The 23,020-nt window shown below is 43.2% G+C and overlaps 2 protein-coding genes across 3 annotated transcripts in view; one reads left to right on the top strand and one right to left on the bottom strand.

The window, feature by feature from the left end:
• Positions 1-1,347: 1,347 nt before the first annotated feature.
• On the bottom strand, positions 1,348-7,339 carry LOC118941486 (eukaryotic translation initiation factor 3 subunit A-like). The gene is made up of 2 exons (XM_036954973.1): positions 7,170-7,339; positions 1,348-3,111 (listed from the first exon to the last, which is right to left on the bottom strand). The coding sequence occupies exons 1-2, from the start codon at positions 7,209-7,211 to the stop codon at positions 2,557-2,559; spliced, it is 597 nt and encodes a 198-aa protein (XP_036810868.1). The 5' UTR covers positions 7,212-7,339; the 3' UTR covers positions 1,348-2,556.
• A 13,610-nt stretch (positions 7,340-20,949) lies between these two features.
• The window catches only part of LOC110498045 (dimethyladenosine transferase 1, mitochondrial), a 35,236-nt gene continuing 33,165 nt past the window's right edge, over positions 20,950-23,020 (top strand). Inside the window, exons 1-4 of one of the 2 annotated variants that reach the window (XM_036954972.1) lie at positions 20,950-21,302; positions 21,793-21,941; positions 22,393-22,544; positions 22,651-22,759. In XM_036954972.1, the coding sequence (XP_036810867.1) occupies positions 21,809-21,941; positions 22,393-22,544; positions 22,651-22,759 (394 nt within the window). In that variant the 5' untranslated portion in view covers positions 20,950-21,302; positions 21,793-21,808. The remainder of the gene's footprint in view (positions 21,303-21,792; positions 21,942-22,392; positions 22,545-22,650; positions 22,760-23,020) is intronic. The other variant, XM_021574596.2, reaches the window with a different exon arrangement.

Raw genomic sequence — 23,020 nt, 5'->3', positions numbered from 1 at the left:
GTTTGTGTTAGTGAAGACTGGACCATTTGGCCCTGGGTGAAGCAGTGCACAGAGAGCAATATTCAACCCATGATGCAGCATTCTGCTCACTCACCTACCCAGTCAGCCTCAACACCCACGCACTAAACACCGACAGGGGAAACAAACGTTCCGTTCCTTTCCCACAAACCCTTTCATATTTGCTGTATCAATTCCACTACAAACCCTCTCTCCTATTTACTGTTCTCTCTCATTCCACTCCCTCCTTCCCCCTCCTCATCTGTTCCCTGTATATCCTCTAATCCTTCATTCTCCTTCTTTCCCCCTTCCATTACTCCTTTTCTTTCCACCATTCCACCCCACCTCCTCTTCCCTTCCTCTCATCTCCCCATCCTCCCACCACAGTCACCTCTGTGAGTGTATCCTTGGTGACAGGCTATGGTAGCAGACAGAGTACATCTCACCAGGGGACTGTTTAATCCATCAGGATCTCAGTGTTAATCACTCTATCACAGGGCTCTGGGCTGAGACTGGGCTGGGTTGGGCTGAGACTAGGCTGGGCTTGAGACTGGGTTGAGACTGTGCTGGGCTAAGACTGGGCTGAGACTGGGCTGGGTTGAGACTGGGCTGGGTTGGGCAGAGACTGGGCTGGGTTGAGACTGGGCTGAGACTGGGCTGGGTTGGGCAGAGACTGTGCTGGGCTGAGACTGGGCTGGGATGAGACTGGGCTGAGAATGGTCTGAGACTGGGCTGAGACTGGGCTGGGTTGAGACTGGGCTGGGATGAGACTTGGCTGAAACTGGGTTGAGACTGTACTGGGTTGAGACTGGGCTGGGTTGAGACTGGGCTGAGACTGCGCTGGGTTCAGACTGGGCTGGGCTGAGACAGGGCTGAAACTGGGCTGGCCTGACACTGGGCTGGGTTGAGACTGGGCTGAGACTGGGCGGTGCTGGACTGAAATCAATGTAGCCTTGACATGACCCCCTCCCCCGTGATCCGAGACTGATGGGGTTTCACACAGGTAAGCGTCTAGTGGCAAGGCCTTTCCCCGTCTGGAATGGTACTGGAATGCCAGGCCCTGGTCACAGCTGCTCTCCCCCGCCCCGGGAGGAATTGCTTCCATTTACCCTGTCAGTTTGGCCGGCGGAGGATTTTCTCATCTGTCAGAGAGCGGGGGCGCTCCTTTGCCTCTCAGAGCTAATCTGGGGTCGCTGGCTGGGGGAGGGAATCACTCTCTCTCTCTCTCTCCCTCTCTCTCTCTCTCTCTCTCGCTCTCTCTCTTTCTCTCTCTCTCTCTCTCTCTCTCTCTCTCTCTGTCTCTCTGTCTCTCTCTCTCTCTCTAAACTGACTGATACAGCCTTTCAGTTGCCAGGGTCTCTTTAATCTCCTTGTTCGTTCAGCAGAGAAAATTAGTGAAGCCGTGAGGACGGAGAGAGAAAACCTCAGGGTCTGAGCAATAACCTCACGTGGACATGGTCATGGTGTGTTCATAACAGCACAACAACATACTTCACCTATCAGTGTTACATGCTGGCTGAGAGGGAGACAGGCAGACCATTTTCACTTTTATTCATAAAACATGGATATCGACTCCAGTTTGAACAACAGAAATGTAATTGGACACGGTTCTGAAAATGACCTTCCGCTGAAACAAACACAACGCTCAAATATAATACCCAAACATGATTTGTTCTTCATTCACAAATAACTTTTCATGCATGAGTGGTGCTTGGTATCTGTTTGTTTTTGGGAAAATAAATACCATGATTCAATAGTATTTAAAATGCCGCTAATGGGATAATAAGAGTATCAAAACACCCTTGTTTAAATTTATCTAAGCATATTCAGCTATATGTCCATGAGTTTAAAGTTTCCTTTACTTTCCTTTACTATGGTATGGCAAAGTAAATAGCCCACAACAGCTTCAATAACACCGGTGCTGGGACATTTGAATGGTGAGGGAACAGTGCAGTGTAATTAGTGTTTCTGTCACAAGTGTGCTTTGAGCCAGACGAAGCTAGCTGGGCTGCAGCCCAGAGACTGATCCTGTCATTAGAGCCGAGCCTGCCTTCCTTCCTTTGAGCTGAAAACACATATACTCTTAAAAGTGAGCGCACACACTGAGTGCAAACATACATTATCACGTGCTTGTGTGTTTTGTCATATTAAGTCTAGATTATATTTTGTGAGGTGAAATAATGACCAAAGGTGAGGAGCATAATGAAATGCATCAGTGTTATGTACAACTTTGCTATCGTTTGAAACATTTTTAAAATATATTTCCAGCCAATCGCATTCGGTCAAATCAACCCATATGCTGTACATAAGAACCACTGATTTGAAATAGAAGTAAACAAACTTACCACGTGGTATTTGTAGTCTTTATCCTTGTTTAAATCATTTTTAACTGGATGGACTTTGTTGTTCTTGTTGTCCCCTTTGGACCCAGCTTTGTCCTTATTGTCCCCTATTGTCCACTTTGGACCCAGCTTTGTCCTTATTGTCCCCTATTGTCCACTTTGGACCCAGCTTTGTCCTTATTGTCCCCTATTGTCCACTTTGGACCCAGTTTTGTCCTTATTGTCCCCTATTGCTCACTTTGGATCCAGTTTTGTCCTTATTGTCCTCTTTGGACCCAGTTTTGTCCTTATTGTCCTCTTTGGACCCAGCTTTGTCCTTATTGTCCTCTTTGGACCCAGTTTTGTCCTTATTGTCCTCTTTGGACCCAGCTTTGTCCTTATTGTCCCCTATTGCCCACTTTGGATCCAGCTTTGTCCTTATTGTCCTCTTTGGACCCAGCTTTGTACTTATTGTCCTCTTTGAACCCAGCTTTGTCCTTATTGTCCGCTTTGGACCCAGCTTTGTCCTTATTGTCCTCTTTGGACCCAGTTTTGTCTTTATTGTCCTCTTTGGATCCAGTTTTGTCCTTATTGTCCTCTTTGGACCCAGCTTTGTCCTTATTGTCCTCTTTGGACCCAGCTTTGTCCTTATTGTCCTCTTTGGACCCAGTTTTGTCCTTATTGTCCACTTTGGACCCAGTTTTGTCCTTATTGTCCTCTTTGGACCCAGTTTTGTCCTTGTTGTCCCCTTTGGACCCAGCTTTGTGAGACTCAGTGGACCTGAGCTCAGAGTCTGTAAGTGAATACGAAATGACAAGACTGTCACTAAGAAACACTAGAACAGATTCAGGTCACCCTAAAAAACACTACATACAAACAACCATGGAAATGATGTTATCAACATTAGAATGGTGTCAAAATGAACAACCATCGCCTGGTAGTAGCACCCTCTGCAACTTAATAGCAACTCAGTGGTAGCCTAGGTGTTCGGAAGCAATAGTAAATAGTTACTTTATTGCTATGCTTGGTGATAGGGTATTTTTTGTGGTATTTTTAAAGAATCACTTGTGACTGTACCCGAGAGGCCTTTGAGTCTCTCCTTTGCTATGCTGTTTGTCTGGGTTTAAGCTCAAGGAAGCGCTTCAGGACTCTCTGGTAGCACAGGGAGTAGAGCCGGCAGGGGGTCAGCGTTGTCACGTTGGCTTGCCCTTCGATGTCACCAGGCACAGCTCTGAAAGGTTAGAGGTCAGGACAGGGGCTCCCAGGTGGTGCAGTGTTCTAAGGCACTACATCCCAGTGCTTGAGGTGTCACTACAGACACCCTGGTTTGATTCCAGGCTGTATCACAACTGGCTGTGATTGGGATTCCCTTAGGGAAGCGTACAATTGGCCCAGCGTTGTCCGGGTTTGGCTGATGTAGGCTGTCATTGTAAATAAGAATTTGTTCTTAATTGACTTGCCTAGTTAAATTAAAAAATAAGAATCATAATTAAAGGAGCAAAGTACAGGGAAGAAAATAACAGCTATTTTAAAACCAGTATAAGGAAAATGAGAAGCCTCTGAGTGGAAAGCCCTACTATTATTATTATTTTTTTACAAACCGTTGTAAAACACATTACAGGAGATAGCATTTGAGTGATGGTGGTAACTTTTTAAAAGAAGTATTATGTGACAACCTTAATGTATTCCCAAGTTTAATTATTTCTTAATATTGACATTTCTTATTAAGCAGCGTAATTGGAAAGCCAGTGCAGTAGCAATCATTTCAGCCTTCGCTGATCAATGAATATAAAAATGGTTAATGAATGCTACAGTTTTTAATTGCTGTGTACCAGGATTCATAATTGTGGCACCATCCTCCTTGAAATGACATGATGACAAATACAAGTGTCATGTCAGCTCTTTCCCTTCTCATCAAATTCCTCCATCAAAGAACATCCATTTTGCAGAAGCCCTGAACACTAAAGCAAATTAAGCCTGCATTTCATTTTCTACCTTCATTAATGCATCTGTTGCCAAGGTTACAATCATTACAGAAACTGAAACAAACAAATGGATAGAACGAATCCATTTGCTGTGTAGAGAAGAAGTGGTTGGACTGAAAACACAGGTCAGCTACATATTCAAACCTAAATTATCCCAGTGGCTCTATAAATGTCTATCATAAAATAAGCCTTTTTAGTAATTATCATTTGATGCAATGATAAAGTTCACAGCATGTTCATGTAAGTGATTTTTGTAAGTGTGATTAAACATACTAAATAGGTACTGTATGTTAATAACCTTACTACTAATACTATCCACTGTTATCTAGCATGTGATTTAATATTCCTTCTCTATAGATAGTAACAAAAGGAGAAACACAAGGAGAAGCTGTACAATGCGGTTATGTTCCTAGCTTCACCTCCTGTGGTGTGGTGCTATGGGAAACCTCTAGACACAATGACCCAGTTTGGCTGAGTGGTCATGGGCTGGTAATCAGCCTGCTGGCTATGTAAATACTAACATCACCTCACAGCCCATCACAGAATTTTATTCACGTAATGGAACTTTGGCGTATGAAATGTCACTTTTGAAGTGAATAAACAGAGTGTGGTGTTTCTTTGATCGCATGAAAATGAAAAGAAATACCCAGAGAAACGCAGCGAGGCTGGGGCTGGGAGGGAGAAGTGATGAGCTTTCAGACTGGCCTCTTTTGCATGCAAATCATATCAGAATTTCTCATTAGCATAAATGCATGAGCAACTCTAAATGCTTTTAATTTTCAATCTCACCAAGCAGAGTAGTAATTTGTCACTGTCAGGGTGAGAATCTAAAAGGGGAAAACCAAAGGGAGCCAAGGACTCCACACTAAATTGGAATCATAGAACATTTCTGATTTGCTAATTGACTGATGTGCAGTTCAATCGAGCTGCCTTGAAGATGTAAATAATTCTGTGTATATTTAAATATAGGAAGTGTGTGGTGGATATGCTGAAGCACAGTACAACACCGTTTCCTCCAGGACACGCTTTTCACTGATGTTTTCACATTCGGCTTTGCAAAAACTCCCCTTATTAAACGGGTACATTTTATATTTTAGAAATCAAATGTTATTTCTTGCATGCTTTGTAAATCAACAGGTGTAGACTAACAGTGAAATGACTACTTGCTTACTGTTGGTACATAATCACACACAATCAACTGGAAATGATAACAAAATGTATCTTCTTTCACAATTATTTTCTGAAGCCACAGCGTGCTGTACATGAGCAGCACAACTATATCAGCTACACACCATTTGATCTTCTTTCATCTCATCAAGATCAGTCTAGTCTAAAGTACTAATCTAGGATACTAATGATCCATGTGCTTTACAAAAACCAAACCGTTTTATAATCTTACTTCTTTTGGATTAGCAACCATTACTTTAGACTCTTGGTCCAGATGCAGTGCCTTCAGAAAGTATTCATACCCCTTGACTTATTCAACATTTTGTTATGCTACGGCCTGAATGACAAAGTGAAAACATGTTTTTAGAAATGTCAGCAACTTTATTGAAAATGAAATACAGAAATATCTCATTTAAATAAGTATTCACACTCCAGAATCAATTATTTGTGGAAGAACCTTTGGCAGCGATTGCAGCTGAGTCTTTCTGGGTACGTCTCTAAGAGATTTCCACACCTGGATTGTGCAACAATTGCCCATTATTCTGTCAAATTGGTTGTTGATCATTGCTAGACAACTATTTACAGGTCTTGCCATAGATTTTCAAATATAATTAAGTCAAAACTGTAACTTGGCCACTCAGGAACATTCACTGTCTTCTTGGTAAGCAACTCCTGTGTAGATTTGGCCTTGCGTTTTAGGTTATTGTCCTACTGAAAGGTGATTTCATCTTCCAGTGTCTGGTGGAAAGCAGACTTAACCAGGTTTTCCTCTAGGATTTTGCGTGTGCTTAGCTCCATTCTGTTTCTTTTTAATCCTGAAAAAACTCCCCAGACCGTAACGATTACAAGCATACCCATAACATGATGCAGCCACCACTAAGCTTGAAAATATGGAGAGTGGTACTCAGTAATGTCTTGTATTGGATTTTCCCCAAACATAACACTTTGTATTCAGGACCCATCTACCAATAGGTTTACAAGCATACCCATAACATGATGCAGCCACCACTAAGCTTGAAAATATGGAGAGTGGTACTCAGTAATGTCTTGTATTGGATTTTCCCCAAACATAACACTTTGTATTCAGGACCCCATCTACCAATAGGTTTACAAGCATACCCATAACATGATGCAGCCACCACTAAGCTCCTTCTTTGCAAGGCATTGGAAAATCTCCCTGATCTTTGTGGTTGAATCTGTGTTTGAAATCGTACACTGAAATTGTATATGTGGGGTGCCGAGGTGAGCTAGTCATTCAAAAATCATGTTAAACACTATGATTGCACTGAGAATAAGTCCATACAATATATTATGTGACTTGTTAAGCAAATGTTTCCTCCTGAACTTATTTAGGCTTGCCATAACAAAGGGGTTGAATACTTATTGACTCAAGACATTTCAGCTTTCCATTTTATATGAATTTGTAAAAATTGCGAAAACATAATTCCACTTTGACATTACGGGGATTGTGTGTAGGCCAGTGAGAAAAACTCTCATTTGAATTCATTTTAAATTCAGGCTGTAACAAAACAAAATGTTGCGAAAAAAAATCACAGGTTGTGAATACTCTTTGAAGGCACTACATAAACCCCAACATTGATTAACCCTTGACAGTGGTACTGTGATGCTCTGTTGAAACAGTGGTTATATCCTCCAAAGAAGGCTCAATCAGACAATCTTTTTGTGAATTTGGATCTACCTCCACGGCTCCACTGTTGTTGAAATACATGCAGTCTCCCATGAGCCCCCCCAGCGGATGATCAGGTCCCCCATGTGGTACATCTCAAACTGCAGCACCTCCAGCTGCTCAGAGAGGAAGAAGGGGTCTGCGTCTTTAAACACGGCCATGTTGGCGATGAGGTTGGTACAGTTCTAGCTGATCACCTCCTGCTGAGACATAAAACACATAGGATGAGAAATGAACAAGGGAATGAACAAAATCCAGTATGAAAACCAGATACTGAGCAAGACAAAAAATACAAAATGATTCAGCGTAGAACTCAAGCAGTTTGTTGTCTTCGTGTTTAGTTAACAGTATTGTAAAATAGCATATTATTATTTGGATGTCAGTATTCCAGTTCGTACTCGTCTGAGTCGTGCTGAGAGCTCCAAGAGGATGGCGTTCTCATCAAACCACTTGCCCTGGTATCTGTCCAGGTGGCCGATGATCCTGCTGTGCAGAGAGCCGTACAGACGGTAGTGTCTCATGTAGTCCTTCAAATTGTTATACTGCGACACACACACATACACTTTTCAGGCCGAATAGAAGCAGTTAAGATACAGTGTGTGTTTCTTGGCATTTGGATAAAATAAGCTATAGTCAGTGCTAGTGCATTTGAGTAGAGTAGACACCTGGAGGAGAGTATTTAAGTCTTGAGGAGCTCAAATGAATCTTGTTGTCATGAGCTTGTGGACAGAGTGCATGGGTGAAGTTGTGAGACACAATAATAAGCGTCATTTAATCATCATGCTTATACTGCCCTCCAGTGTTAAAGAGGTGAATGTGTAACTGTACCTTCCATCCCAGGATTGTGAGTTTGATTCCCATGCGGTGGAGTACAAACATGTATGAGGTCACTACTGTAAGTTGCACAGGGTAAGACCGTCTGGCTAATGTACAGTACTAGTCAAAGGTTTGCACACACCTACTTATTCAAGGGTTTTTCTTATTTAAAAAAAATATTTTCTAAATTGTATAAATATAGTGAAGACATCAAAATGATAAAATAACACATATGGAATCATGCAGTAACCCAAAAACGTGTTAAACAAATCAAAATATATTTTGAATTTGAGATTCTTCAAAGTAGCCACTCTTTGCCTTGATGACAATTTGAACACTCTTGGCATTCTCTCAACCAGCTTCATGAGGAATGCTTTTCCAACAGTCTTGAAAGAGTTCCCACATATGCTGAGCACTTGTTGGCCGCTTTTCCTTCACTCTGTGGCCCAACTCAACCCAAACCATCTCAATTGGGTTGAGGTCGGGTGATTGTGGAGACCAGGTCATCTGATGCAGCACTTCATCACTCTCCTTCTTGGTCAAATAGCCCTTACATAGCCTGGAGGTGTGTTGAGTCATTGTCCTGTTGAAAAACAAATGATAGTCCCATTAAGCGCAAACCAGATGGGATGGCGTATCGCTGCAGAGTGCTGCGGTAGCCATGCTGGTTAAGTGTACCTTGAATTCTAAATAAATTGCTGACAGTGTCACCAGCAATGCACCCCCACACCATCACATCTCCTCCTCCATGCTTCACGGTTGGAACCACACATGCAGAGATCATCCGTTCACCTACTCTGCGTCTCACAAAGACAGCATTTGAAACCAAAAATCTCAAATTTTTACTCATCAGACCAAAGAACAGATTTCCACTGGTCTAATGTCCATTGCTCGTGTTTCTTGGCCCAAGCAAGTCTGTTATTCTTATTGGTGTCCTTTAGAAGTGGTTTCTGTGCAGCAATTCGACCATGAAGGCCTGATTCATGCAGTCTCCTCTGAACAGTTGATGTTGAGATGTGTACTTGAACTCTGTGAAGCATTTATTTGGGCTGCAATCTGAGGTGCACTTAACTCTAATGAACTTATCCTCTGCAGCAGAGGTAACTCTGGGTCTTCCTTTTCTGTGGTGGTCCTCATGAGAGCCAGTTTCATCATAGCACTTGATGGTTTTTGTGACTGCACTTGAAGAAACTTTAAAAGTTCTTGAAATGTTTCGGATTGACTGACCTTCATGTCTTAAAAGTAATGATGGACAGTCGCTTCTAATTGCTTATTTGAGCTGTTCTTGCCATAATATTGACTTGGTCTATTACCAAATAGGGCTATCTTCTGTATACCACCCTACCTTGTCACAACACAACTGATTGGCTCAAACACATTAAGAAGGTAAGAAATTCCACAAATTAACTTTTAAGAAGGCACACCTGTTAAATGAAATGCATTCCAGGTGACTACCTCGTGAAGCTGGTTGAGAGAATGCTAGTGTGTAAAGCTGTCCTCAAGGCAAAGGGTGTTCACTTTGAAGAATCTCAAATATAAAATATATTTTGATTTGTTTAACACTTTTTGCTTACTACATGATTTCATATGTGTTATTTCATAGTTTTGATGTTGTCACTGTTATTCTACAATGTAGAAAATAGTAAAAAATAAAGAAAACCCCTTGAATGAGTAGGTGTGTCCAAACATTTGACTGGTACTGTATAATCTCATGATCATCTGTCATCTATTAACAGTAAGATTTTTTATTCCCAATTACAGGATGAGATATCCATGTGAGTGTATTTCAGAAGTGCAAAAGGACAGATTCTCCATCTGTATTCTGGGTGAGAGTGTTCTGCTGGGATAGCAGTTCTCTCCCAGAGATAGATGGCATCGATGGAGAACAGGCAGTGTACATCATAGCATAATAAGGCCTCTTGAAAATGCATACAGCTGGCATCCACACAAACCTACTGAAGGAGGCTTTTCACTGGTCTTTTTCATGTCTACTCCCGCTCCTCCCCTCCAGCGTTAGACATCACCGGTTTCCTAACCTCCGGTCCTGGCAACTATCATTACACGCACCTGGGATCTTTCATTTTGAGCACCTGGGATTCATCATAAGGCACACCTGGACTCCATTACCTCACTCATTACCTCCCCTTTATATGGCACTCCCTAAGGTTCTTTCCCGAAGCAGTATTGTTTCTGTGTTTCATGTCAAAACGCTACTCCTATGGTGTATTGGTCCATGTACTTTGTTATATTAAACTTACCACCTGCTTCTCGACTCCCAGCATCTATGTTACAGAATACTGCTTAAAATGGAGGCAGCAGGAAATCAGAACATCTCCAAGATGGTCGATGAGCAGGGATACCTACTTCGACAACACCACGACCAGCTGGCGCAACTGGGGACGGCTATGTAAGAGGTTCTTCACAGTGTTTAATGTCTCGAACATGCCCGAGAGGCGTTACCTTCAACTAGCAGAGGATACTCTACCACCAGTCGACCCAGCGAGCCAGCACACCAGCCCATTCAGCAACCCGCACAGGTCAGCAATGCCCATTTGTTCCTCCCAGATAAATATGATGGCACCCCATCTAAATGTCGTGGCTTCCTACTGCGGTGCTCCCTCTACTTTGCACATCAGATGGGAGCCCCCACCACGAGAGGTCCAAAGTTGTCATGGTTATTTATCTGCTGACTGGACGGACGTGGAATGGGCCACGGTTGTCTGGGAGATAGGAGAGGAGGAGCTAGATTCGTATGAGGGGTTCATGTCTCTGTTCGGTGGTGTCTTCGATCATCCACCTGAGGGCAGAGAGGGGAGTGAGCGCTTACTCCAACTAAGGCAGGAGGAGCAGACTCTCACGTTCCGGAAAGTCGCAGCATCCAGCGGCTGGAATCATCCGGTGCTTCATACACTATTCAGAAGAGGACTGCGGGAGGAGGTCCAGACTCTCCTTCGACGCATTCATCGCAATGGCCATCCGTCTGGATAATCTAATTCCGGAGCTTCAGCACTCTCATTGCTTCTCTCCCTCCCTCAGTGAACACTTTGGATCAGAGCCTGAACCCATGGAGGTAGGGGTAATCGGCCATTAGGTTCCGGGTCCATCACACACATCATCAAATCCCTCACCCTCACCGTGGAGTCCATCCATCAGGGGAACATTCCCTTCCTCATCACCAGTGCATCAGCTGACAAGATCATCCCCGGGCTCCTTTAGCTTCAACACCATAACTGCCGCCATCTCATGGTCAAGGATGAAAATCACAGACTGGGCACCTGAATGCCGGAGGACCTGCTTTCCCCTCCCCTGTGGTTCCACGTCGGTTGAGAGTCCCAGGGGTATACCAGGACCGGCGAGAGGTATTTTCCAAAACCCGCGCCACCTGTCTCCCTCCTCATTGCCCCTGGGACTGTGCCATCGACCTACTTGCAAGCTCTGCACCCTGGTGCAATCGCATCTGCCCTCTGTCGGTGGCTGAAACCAAGGCCATGGAGGAGTACATACATGAGGCGCTCCAATAAGGTTTCATCCACACATCCACTTCTCCTGCGTCTGCAGGCTTCTTCTTTGTGGCCAAGAAGGATGGAGGGTTACGCCCGTGTATTGATTACAGAGGACTCAATGAGATCCCCACCAAGTAACGCTACCCTCTCACATTAGTGCTGGCAGCCATCGAGTAGCTCCGAAGGGGCCCGGTTCTTTACCAAATTGGACCTGCGGAATGCATACAATCTCATCCGCATCTGTGAGGGGGATGAATGGAATACAGCTTTTAGCACGATGTCTGGTCACTACGAGTACTTGGTAATGTAATTTTGCTTTGCCTGGAACGCTGACGGAGCATTGGCTTTCGTCAACGAGGTGCTCCGGGACATGCTCGGATGCCAGGTGGTCGTATATATCAATGACATCCTGGTCTACTTGGCTACCTTGGAAGATCACATCGCTCACGTCCGAGTAGTCCTGGAACACCTCCTGGCTAACCAACTGTTTGTCAAGGCTGAGAAGTGCCAGTTTCATCAGGAGACTTTCTCCTTCCTAGGCTACAAAATCAGCCCGCAAGGAGTGAAGATGGAAGTCAAGAAGGTCAATGTATTCATGGCCTGACCCAACCACCATAAAGGCTTTACAACGGTTTTTGCGGTTTGCCAACTTCTACTGCCATTTCAGGAGGAACTTTAGCTCCATCGCCGCTCCTCTCTCCTCAAGGGTGTTCACCGTAGGTTGGTGTGGAGTCCAGCAGCTGACGAGGCCTTCCACCTACTGAAGGGATGTTTCACCTCCGCCCCATTGCTCAAACACGCAGATCCCACGATTCCCTGTGTGGTGAAGTTGGATGCTTCAGAGGTGGGCGTGGGGGCTATCCTGTCTCAACGACAAGGTAATCCACAAAAATTGTATCCGGGTGCATATTACTCTAAGAAACTATCCCTTGCAAAGAGGAATTATGACGTTGGCGATCGAGAGCTCCTGGCAGTGAAGTTGGCATTAGAAGAGTGGAAACACTGGCTGGAGGGTGCCAAGGACCTACTCATCATCCTCACCGACCATCGGAACCTGGAGTACATACGGACAGCGAGGAGGCTGAATCCGCGCCAAGCCTGAATCCGTGCCAAGCAAGGTGGGCCTTTTTCTTTACGAGATTTGACTTCACGCTGACCTATCGCCCAGGTTCAAAGAACACCAAAGCCGATGCCCTGTCCCGTCTCTATGATTCGAGAGAAGGTCCTGTCCAGAATACACCCATAATCCCTTCCTCTCGAGTCGTAGCCCCTGTGGTCTGGGACGTAAATGTGGACATTCGCCAGGCTCTGGAGAGGGAGCCCGCACCCACTACCTGTCCTCCTGAGTGCATCTACACTCCCACGGTGATAAAGGATCAGCTGCTGACCTGGGCGTGGTCATGGTCAGCCTCCCTTCCGGGTATAGGCCTCAGTGTAACGGGCAGGTGGCGGGGCTGAACCAGGAGCTGGGGAGGATCCTTAGGAGTCACTGCCAGGACCGGCAGGGACAGTGAGACTCCAGCGCGCCGTCCACCGTCAGAAGTAGCAGGCAGTGCAAAGCTGTCAGCAAGGCAAAGGGTGGTTACTTTGAAGAATCTCAAATATAAAATATATTTTGACTATTTTTTTTAAACTATTTTTTTGGATACTACATTATTTTATAGTTGATGTCTTCAGTATTATATTACAATGTAAAAATAAAGAAATCCTTGAATGAGTATGTGTCCAAACTTTTGGCTGCTACTGTATATACGTGCTCACCGGCCCTGGAGTTGGTCACTATGGCAGTTAGTCTGGCCAAAATCAAGCATGCTCCAATCAGGGTGATCATGATGACTACCCAAAATTGCCCTCGCTGGAAGCCTGTGTTTCAGACACAAGGAAGTGGGTGGCTGCAAACTTTCTACTTTTAAACTCGGACAAAACAGAGATGCTTGTTCTAGGTCCCAAGAAACAAAGATCTTCTGTTGAATCTGACAATGAATCTTGATGGTTGTACAGTTGTCTCAAATAAAACTGAAGGACCTCGGCGTTACTCTGGACCCTGTGCTCTCCTTTGACGAACATATCAAGACTGTTTCAAGGACCGCTTTTTTCCATTTATGTAACATTGCAAAAATCAGAATTTCTGTCCAAAAATGATGCAGAAAAATTAATCCATGCTTTTGTTACTTCTAGGTTAGACTACTGCAATGCTCTACTTTCCGGCTACCCGGATAAATCACTAAATAAACTTCCGTTAGTGCTAAATACGGCTGCTAGAATCCTGACTAGAACCAAAAAAATTGATCATATTACTACAGTGCTAGCCTCCCTACACTGGCTTCCTGTTAAGGTAAGGGCTGATAACCTACTAACCTTTCCGATTTGGTCCTGCCGTACATACATACACATATGTTACGGTCACAAGACGCAGGCCTCCTAATTGCCCCTAGAATTTCTAAGCAAACAGCTGGAGGCAGGGCTTTCTCCTATATAGCTAAATTGTTATGGAATGGTCTGCCTACCCATGTGAGAGATGCAGACTCGGTCTCAACCTTTAAGTCTTTACTGAAGACTCATCTCTTCAGTAGGTCCTATGATTGAGTGTAGTCTGCCCCAGGAGTGTGAAGGTGAATGTAAAGGCAGCTCTTGCTGTCTCTGCCTGTCTGGGATGCTCTGCCTCTAACCCTATTACAGGGGCTGAGTCACTGGCTTACTGGTGCTCTTCCATGCCGTCCCTAGGAGGGGTGCATCACTTGAGTGGGTTGTGTCACTGACGTGGTCTTTCTGTCTAGGTTGGCGCCTCCCCTTGGGCTGTGCCGTGGCGGAGATCTTTTGTGGGCTATACTCGGCCTTGTCTCAGGATGGTAAGTTGGTGGTTGAAGATATCCCTCTAGTGGTGTGGGGGCTGTGCTTGGCAAAGTGGGTGGGGTTATATCCTGCCTGTTTGGCCCTGTCCGGGGGTATCATCGGATGGGGCCACAGTGTCTCCTGACCCCTCCTGTCTCAGCCTCCAGTATTTATGCTGCAGTAGTTTGTGTCTGGGGGCTAGGGTCAGTCTGTTATATCTGGAGTATTTCTCCTGTCTTATCCGGTGTCCTGTGGGAATTGAAGTATGCTCTCTCTAATTCTCTCTTTCTCGGAGGACCTTAGCCCTAGGACCATGCCTCAGGACTACCTGGCATGATGACTCCTTGTTGTCCCCAGTCCAGCTGGCCGTGCTACTGCTTCAGTTTCAACTGTTCTGCCTGAGGCTATGGAACCCTGAGATATTCACTGCGATTACTATTATTTGACCATGCTATTCATTTATGAACATTTGAACATCTTGGCCATGTTCTGTTATAATCTCCACCCGGCACAGCCAGAAGAGAACTGGCTCATAGCCCGGTTCCTCTCTAGGTTTCTTCCATTCCTTTCTATGGAGTTTTTCCTAGCCACCGTGCTTCTACACCTGCATTGCTTGCTGTTTGGGGATTTAGGCTGGGTTTCTTTACAGCACTTTGATATATCAGATGATGTAAGAAGGGCTATATAAATACATTTGTTTTGAAATAAATTTGATTTGATGCCCACAGTTATGGTAATCCTGAAATCAAAGAAGGAAACGAAAGGAATGTATTAGTGTGAGTTTACACATTTACACTGTATAACTCAATTTAAAAATTCCTAAGAAATACAGTGCCTTGCGAAAGTATTCGGCCCCCTTGAACTTTGCAACCTTTTGCCACATTTCAGGCTTCAAACATAAAGATATAAAACTGTATTTTTTTGTGAAGAATCAACAACAAGTGGGACACAATCATGAAGTGGAACGACATTTATTGGATATTTCAAACTTTTTTAACAAATCAAAAACTGAAAAATTGGGCGTGCAAAATTATTTAGCCCCCTTAAGTTAATACTTTGTAGCGCCACCTTTTGCTGCGATTACAGCTGTAAGTCGCTTGGTGTATGTCTCTATCAGTTTTGCACATCGAGAGACTGAATTTTTTTCCCATTCCTCCTTGCAAAACAGCTCGAGCTCAGTGAGGTTGGATGGAGAGCATTTGTGAACAGCAGTTTTCAGCTCTTTCCACAGATTCTCGATTGGATTCAGGTCTGGACTTTGACTTGGCCATTCTAACACCTGGATATGTTTATTTTTGAACCATTCCATTGTAGATTTTGCTTTATGTTTTGGATCATTGTCTTGTTGGAAGACCAATCTCCGTCCCAGTCTCAGGTCTTTTGCAGACTCCATCAGGTTTTCTTCCAGAATGGTCCTGTATTTGGCTCCATCCATCTTCCCATCAATTTTAACCATCTTCCCTGTCCCTGCTGAAGAAAAGCAGGCCCAAACCATGATGCTGCCACCACCATGTTTGACAGTGGGGATGGTGTGTTCAGCTGTGTTGCTTTTACGCCAAACATAACGTTTTGCATTGTTGCCAAAAAGTTCCATTTTGGTTTCATCTGACCAGAACACCTTCTTCCACATGTTTGGTGTGTCTCCCAGGTGGCTCGTGGCAAACTTTAAACGACACTTTTTATGGATATCTTTAAGAAATGGCTTTCTTCTTGCCACTCTTCCATAAAGGCCAGATTTGTGCACTATACGACTGATTGTTGTCCTATGGACAGAGTCTCCCACCTCAGCTGTAGATCTCTGCAGTTCATCCAGAGTGATCATGAGCCTCTTGGCTGTATCTCTGATCAGTCTTCTCCTTGTATGAGCTGAAAGTTTAGAGGGACGGCCAGGTCTTGGTAGATTTGCAGTGGTCTGATACTCCTTCCATTTCAATATTATCGCTTGCACAGTGCTCCTTGGGATGTTTAAAGCTTGGGAAATCTTTTTGTATCCAAATCCGGCTTTAAACTTCTTCACAACAGTATCTCGGACCTGCCTGGTGTGTTCCTTGTTCTTCATGATGCTCTCTGCGCTTTTAACGGACCTCTGAGACTATCACAGTGCAGGTGCATTTATACGGAGACTTGATTACACACAGATGGATTGTATTTATCATCATTAGTCATTTAGGTCAACATTGGATCATTCAGAGATCCTCACTGAACTTCTGGAGAGAGTTTGCTGCACTGAAAGTAAAGGGGCTGAATAATTTTGCACGCCCAATTTTTCAGTTTTTGATTTGTTAAAAAAGTTTGAAATATCCAATAAATGTCGTTCCACTTCATGATTGTGTCCCACTTGTTGTTGATTCTTCACAAAAAAATACAGTTTTATATCTTTATGTTTGAAGCCTGAAATGTGGCAAAAGGTCGCAAAGTTCAAAGGGGCCGAATACTTTCGCAAGGCACTGTATGTAGGCCTACAAATGAATGGTCTCTGGGAATTCTGATGGACCGTCATAAGGACCGAAATATAGACTTGGTATAGTCCCACAATAACAGCTGCAATGCTAATATTTCTGTAAACACTCAGTTAATTGGCGTTCACAGCTGGTCTGATTGGCTGAACGCAATATGCAACATCAGGGACTAGCATTAGCCACTGTAGCATGGTGGTGGAACATTTTTATTGCCTTCTCACCATTAAATCGAGTTAAGTTAAATAAAGGTTAAATAAAAAAATTGAGTTAAGGAGGAAATCGATGCCTATGCAGGCTGAATGGAGAATGTTTTATGTACGAACTGGTTCACGGGGGATACGAGTGTATCGCCGGCTGCATAGATTCCCTTTGGACAGTGAGATGAAACACTCAATATTGCCATCTGCCGGCCATTGGGCTAGCAGTTGAAATTGAAAATGTAGTTGAAATTGGCTGTTTATGCATTAAATTGGCTTTGTATAATGTATCAGTTACACAGCAGCATTTACGTTTTTTTTCTCCACCATTTTACCTTTTTAATGCTTCAACATGTTACTACAATACTACTGGTGTATAAAATCAGATCAAATAAGAGGTGAAGATACCTAGGGTTTCTCCCACAAACTAACATGTATTCGGAGGGTGTAGAGGGCAGCACATAATGCTTTGGCAAAAAAAGTTGCAGAACTTTAGCGTTAAAGCTGACATCCAGTTTTATGTGGTGATAATACAACCTTTTAACTGTCACTTTACTTCTTTGTTGTGCAAAGGTGAGGGCCTGCATGGCAGACACTTGAGTTAAACTAGATATGAGTATACTGGAAATAGAGGACCCTCACTCGGTGCATGAAGACAATAAGCCATGAAGGATTTTGATAATTTTAGGCCTGCTTCCAAATCACATGCAACCTTTTAGTGGCCCCCCTCTTGACGTCAGAGAGGAAAAATTGCTGTTTTAAAGTTAATTTCCTGCAATACTACAGTAAAACAGGCATAAAGAAAATGTTGCCGTTTCAAAGCACATTTTCTGCTATTCTACACATACTGCCATAGGGTGGAGAGAAAAACGTGCAGTTTTCAAACACATTTTATGCAATTCTATTCATTTTGCAATGGGGCGGAGAGAACATTAGCAGTTTTGCTAAGGTGTGGAAATATATATTTGTAGTTTTAAAGCTAATTTTCTGCAATTCTACACGTTTTGCCATCATTTATGCCATGTTCTTGTGATATCTGGTAGCCCTCTGGAGGCCAGCACATCTGGGCACGTGTCCTGCATGACTGGTTGGTAATTCGGCCAGGATTACTATAAGGTTTAGGTAGCTGGCTAGACCTAGCAATCTAAAAATGTTTCACTGACATGAATTAATTGAGTGACTGTCAGTGACTGACATAACAAGAGGACCTTGTGTATTCTACTATTCTACCTCTCAACAATAACTTGAGACCCAGACTGAGCTTCAAAATATATATATATATATATATATATATATATATATATATATATATATACTGTAATATTTTTTTTCAATGACGAGGGGCCGATGGGCCATAAGCGTCGGCTCATGTCTCTGCCTAGCACAATTCACAGGGAGTTACCCCACAGAAAGACAGGGGCATCAGCAGAAAAAGCAGACCAGCAGGGACTGTCAGATGATACTGTATTGTATTCACGGGATTTACTAGACTGTGATCATTTCTTTAATAAGCCCTCCAATGCTATAGTACCAGTTTCATTGGCTAAGCAGCACAATCTCTGTGTAGGCTATATTGTTGTGTAGGCTATAGTGTTGTACTGTCTGTCCATTATAGTTTAAGATTGGTAAATATATATATATATATATATATATATATATATATATATATATATATATATATATATATATTTAAATCGTATTTAATTGTATGCTCATTTAAATAACAATAGTTGAATGTATGAAAATCAGTGTTCACTTCATATGGATGTACCTCTAAAATATACATGCAGCACTATCAGTCTGGAAGGCACTGATTTGTCCAATGCTCTTCAATTAAATAATAGCATCTTATCGGAATAAATTGTCAGAAAGGTGACTTTCCGGGAGAGAAAGTGAAGACAAAAGGTCCATACGAAGCTCTCTTTGAAGCACGTGATTGGTCGACTTGTTTCCATAGCAGCAAGCAGCATCGCAGACCGAGCCTCTCTCTCTCCTCTCCACCAAGGTCGGCAACAGCGGGATCTGTAACTGCCACTCATCCACATACCCTGGAGGGGAGCGTTTCCATCTCAACAAAAATAGTGCACCCTGACCCTCCCTGTACTGAGAACAGAGCTGCCGGGGAGATGAGGGACTCAGGGTTCATTCTAACCAACAGCTGCGTGTGCACGATCGATCCTCCTTAGTCAAAACCTGTTTTGACGAATATCTCCCCTACAGTAACTCCATCTTGCTGAGAGGATAATGTAATTATCCGAATGTGTTGTAAAGTCTGAAGCTGAATTTATAATGCTGTTTACCAAGAGGTTATGAGGAATCTTTATAATAACTCCCCAAGTAAATGTTGAAATTATGCATCTCCCCATAGCTGACAGGCTACTCTACTCATCCATAACATGTTGCTTCTTTCTGTGGGGACATTGAAAAAGAGCTGTTGATGAAAGTCATTTGTCAATACAATAATACATTATTACGCAATAGTATTACGTAATTATGAAATAGGGATGTATGGAAACAAAGATTATGGATATACTGACAAGATACATCTATCCGCCCTAACAATGGGAGTTGTTGAACACAAAGCGGCACGGCGGGCTGTCTAACTCCCGCCTAACCTTTCTTTGGATCGGTGGATACAGTGTTGTGATCCATTTTTGAATATTCAACGATGATTTTTGACGTTAACCGCCTGCATTCAATGGAAAGAGATGCTATGCTACTAGCCTCATACTATGAATATGCATAGCCATCTCAAGACAACTCGCCCAGATGTCTCTTGTGATGTCACGTGTTCTACATATATCGGTATTCGTAACAACTTAAGCATTACGGAACTTCTATTAGATCAAATAAACCTCATGTAGCAAATAAGCCATGTAGCATTTTTTTCGGTTGACCAAATTCGGCACTCTCATTGACCTCCATACACAAACTCCTTGCTTGGTGGGAAAAACAACGAAAAAACGCCACCAGCTGGAGGGCTTGTCTCTGCTGCTTCCCCACTGATGGAATTAGATCACATGAATTATCATCCCATTGTCTGTTAAAGCATATATACAATAGTGATGTATCATTATAAACGTAGACGATAAACATTATGTCAAAAAATTGCAGCTTTGAGTACCATGCATCTGTCAATCGTTTTTTTTAAACATCTCAGTCGGCCACAAGGATGAGTCAAGGTTGTCCACAGTTGTAAATAGCAGACATATCAAACATGCTGAGGATGAGAAATCATGACATAACCACAATTAATTGTTCTCTGGGGAATACATCAACCAATAATGTTTATTGCAATGCACATTTTGGATAACATAGTATATTTCAAACGTAGTAAGCTTGCCATCAACATGCTTTCTTCTGCTGGCTATAATAGCGTTACATCAAAAATATGTGGACTTTCAAGGAGGGGGTTCGATTAAGCTGGCTTGTAAGCGTAGTTTTCAGTGGGTGAAAAGGGATTTCATCCGTTCCGGAACCTGGCTGCCCCCGGGGCATGAGCTGGGTATACTGTACTGGCCGACGGCGAAGTCGGCTCAAAACAAAAGTGACGTAGAGTGGAGTAATAAGTAGGATTCTGTGTTTTCATGTGCAAAAGTTATTGCTTTTGATGAAAACGATTTATCTGTCGTCCCACTGAAAACTATTTATAAAATTCGAACATATATTTTATGGAAAAAATCTGTATGTTTGTCAACGAAGCATTCGGCCTTTTTGACAAAATGATCAAGATTACTTTTCGATTACTTTTCGATTTAAGTAGGGCGCGCCACCCTCATCGGCTTCGCCGGTCCACGTGACGTTCCAATGGCCGGTGCAACCCGGGACAGTTTAATAGAGTCCTTCACTGTCAAACTGAAGTTCCGCCTATCCCAAATTGATTGGTTGCAGAAGCGATTATTCCAATCTCATTGGATGTCATCCAGCCAGTTTCCTGACGACCGCAGCATTTCAGGAAGAACATCCAGACTGGTGAGAAGCGTGTTATCCGGCGAAGTCTTTTATCTTTATTTTACCGTTCTCAAAGTCATATTTGCATGGTCGAGTTTGAGAACCTAAATTTGTTGCAACTTTTTCAGGTCAGGGGTTTTTGTATGCGACCTTTATAAATAGCTATAGAGAAAAATAAGCAAAAAGTCGATGCTGGTTTCTCAGTTGACTAGCTACAGAGTTAACGTTACACGTTTCGAGTTGCTAGCCACAGATTCAGTTAAGAGCAATATATCTTCAGGGTCACAGTGTCAAGCATTAACGTTAGCTACAATGTATCACATTATGCCTGTAGGTCTGTAGGTCCCGCACTCTGCTTCACTTATCCAAACTCAAGTAGCTAAACTAGTAAGTTGACACTTGCCTTTGAATTTTTCTTAGCCAGCCAGCAGATGACTGTTATAGTATGAATGAATGACATTATGGAGAAAAACCACCGCAGAGTAATTCCAGTGTCTTTGGCAGGACACACTATAAAATATAATGCCCAATATCGATTTCATAATACGATGTCATTTGGTAATTTATCCACTGGGTGGCGATCAAGATCATGTTTTTAATCCTCAAAGTACCATGTATTTTTTTTCTACCATTGATCATTCCTTGACAATAGCAGTTGTGCTTTCACATAGTATCTTGAAGCTCTAAAATGAAACCCTTGATATATACATTGCTGAGTAAACCCTATATTCATGGTGATCAGAACCTGGATGCATTAGCATGTTAATTATGGGAGATTAGTAGATAATCCCCAGACCTCTGTTCTATCACTAATTACTCTGACGTTTCCCCTCTGAGTTTAATTGCTATTACAGTACCACCCTTTATATTCCCACAGCAGCACAGTTTGAGAGATGGCGGCTCCCAGAAAGATAGCGTTGTTTCGCCTGCCTTCCCTGCCCACCATTGGGGAGGTAATCAAGCTGTACAAACTGCGAGCAGAGAAACAGCTGTCCCAGAACGTTCTGCTGGACATGAGGCTCACAGGTGAGTCAGCCTTCTCCTCTAGCTGCAATGCACCAACACCTGGTACACTGTGAGGACACAATGGTGTTTTTTTCTCCCCCCTGTTCACAACACATTCAGTGTGCCGGACTGCAGTGCTCACATAGGCTTGTTCACAAGCAACAGATACTACTGATGTGATTCTATCAGTGATGCAGTGCTGCAGATCTGTTCTGGTGCCCTTGAACAAGGTTTCTGTTTTAGTACAAAATAAGCTTAGCCAACTTTGCCAAAGAGCGATAGGAGCCAGGGATATGGTAAAATAGCGTGCCCCTGCCAACCCTTATTTTGCTTGCAAGACATATGGAAGACACTGTTGTTGAAAGGCATGTAAAATCGACTTGATACATTGTTCACCTTAATATACCCAACCCATTCCAATGTTTGTAAGTAATGCACCCTGGTCACTGTGTGTTCGGAACTGTGTGTGTAGATAAGATTCTATGCCAGGCAGGCAGTCTGAGGGACGCCCATGTGTGTGAGGTGGGTCCAGGACCTGGAGGGCTGACCCACTCCATCCTCAATGCTGGGGCTGCAGACCTGTTGGTGGTGGAGAAGGACAACCGCTTCATACACGGCCTAAACGTAGCTACAGGAGACCAAGCAGGAAGAGTTTGTCTTTAAAATAATTGCCCAAATTGGAAACAGTAAATACTCAAGTGCCTGTAATATGCTAATTCCGTTTCCACAGCTTTTGTCTGAAGCAGCACCAAGGAAACTCAGGGTTGTCCATGGTGACATACTCACGTCCAGAATGGACCGAGGATTCCCAAAAGTCATAACCAAGGCATGGGAGGATGGTGAGTGAGATGAAGAAGTAGACTTAGTATTGAGGTAGATTTGCCACTTGCCTGATTGATGGAAGCGCCTACTAGATTGCTTTAAGTCTGGAACACACATTACATTGATTTATGTTTTGTACATTGTGTTGTAACAGTGTGATACTACTGACGAGTTCTAAACTTTAAGTATTGTTAATTATCACGTATCCTATTGGAATATTGAGTGCCATAGTCTAGTTTCTACACCAGAAGTTAATGGTTATCTAAAGGGGGAATGTA

The sequence above is a fragment of the Oncorhynchus mykiss genome, chromosome 19 (assembly GCF_013265735.2).
Source record: "Oncorhynchus mykiss isolate Arlee chromosome 19, USDA_OmykA_1.1, whole genome shotgun sequence".
In the NCBI taxonomy this organism is placed as follows: domain Eukaryota; kingdom Metazoa; phylum Chordata; class Actinopteri; order Salmoniformes; family Salmonidae; genus Oncorhynchus; species Oncorhynchus mykiss.
Note: the sequence above shows the minus strand (reverse complement) of the source record. Positions and strands in the feature narration are given on the sequence as shown.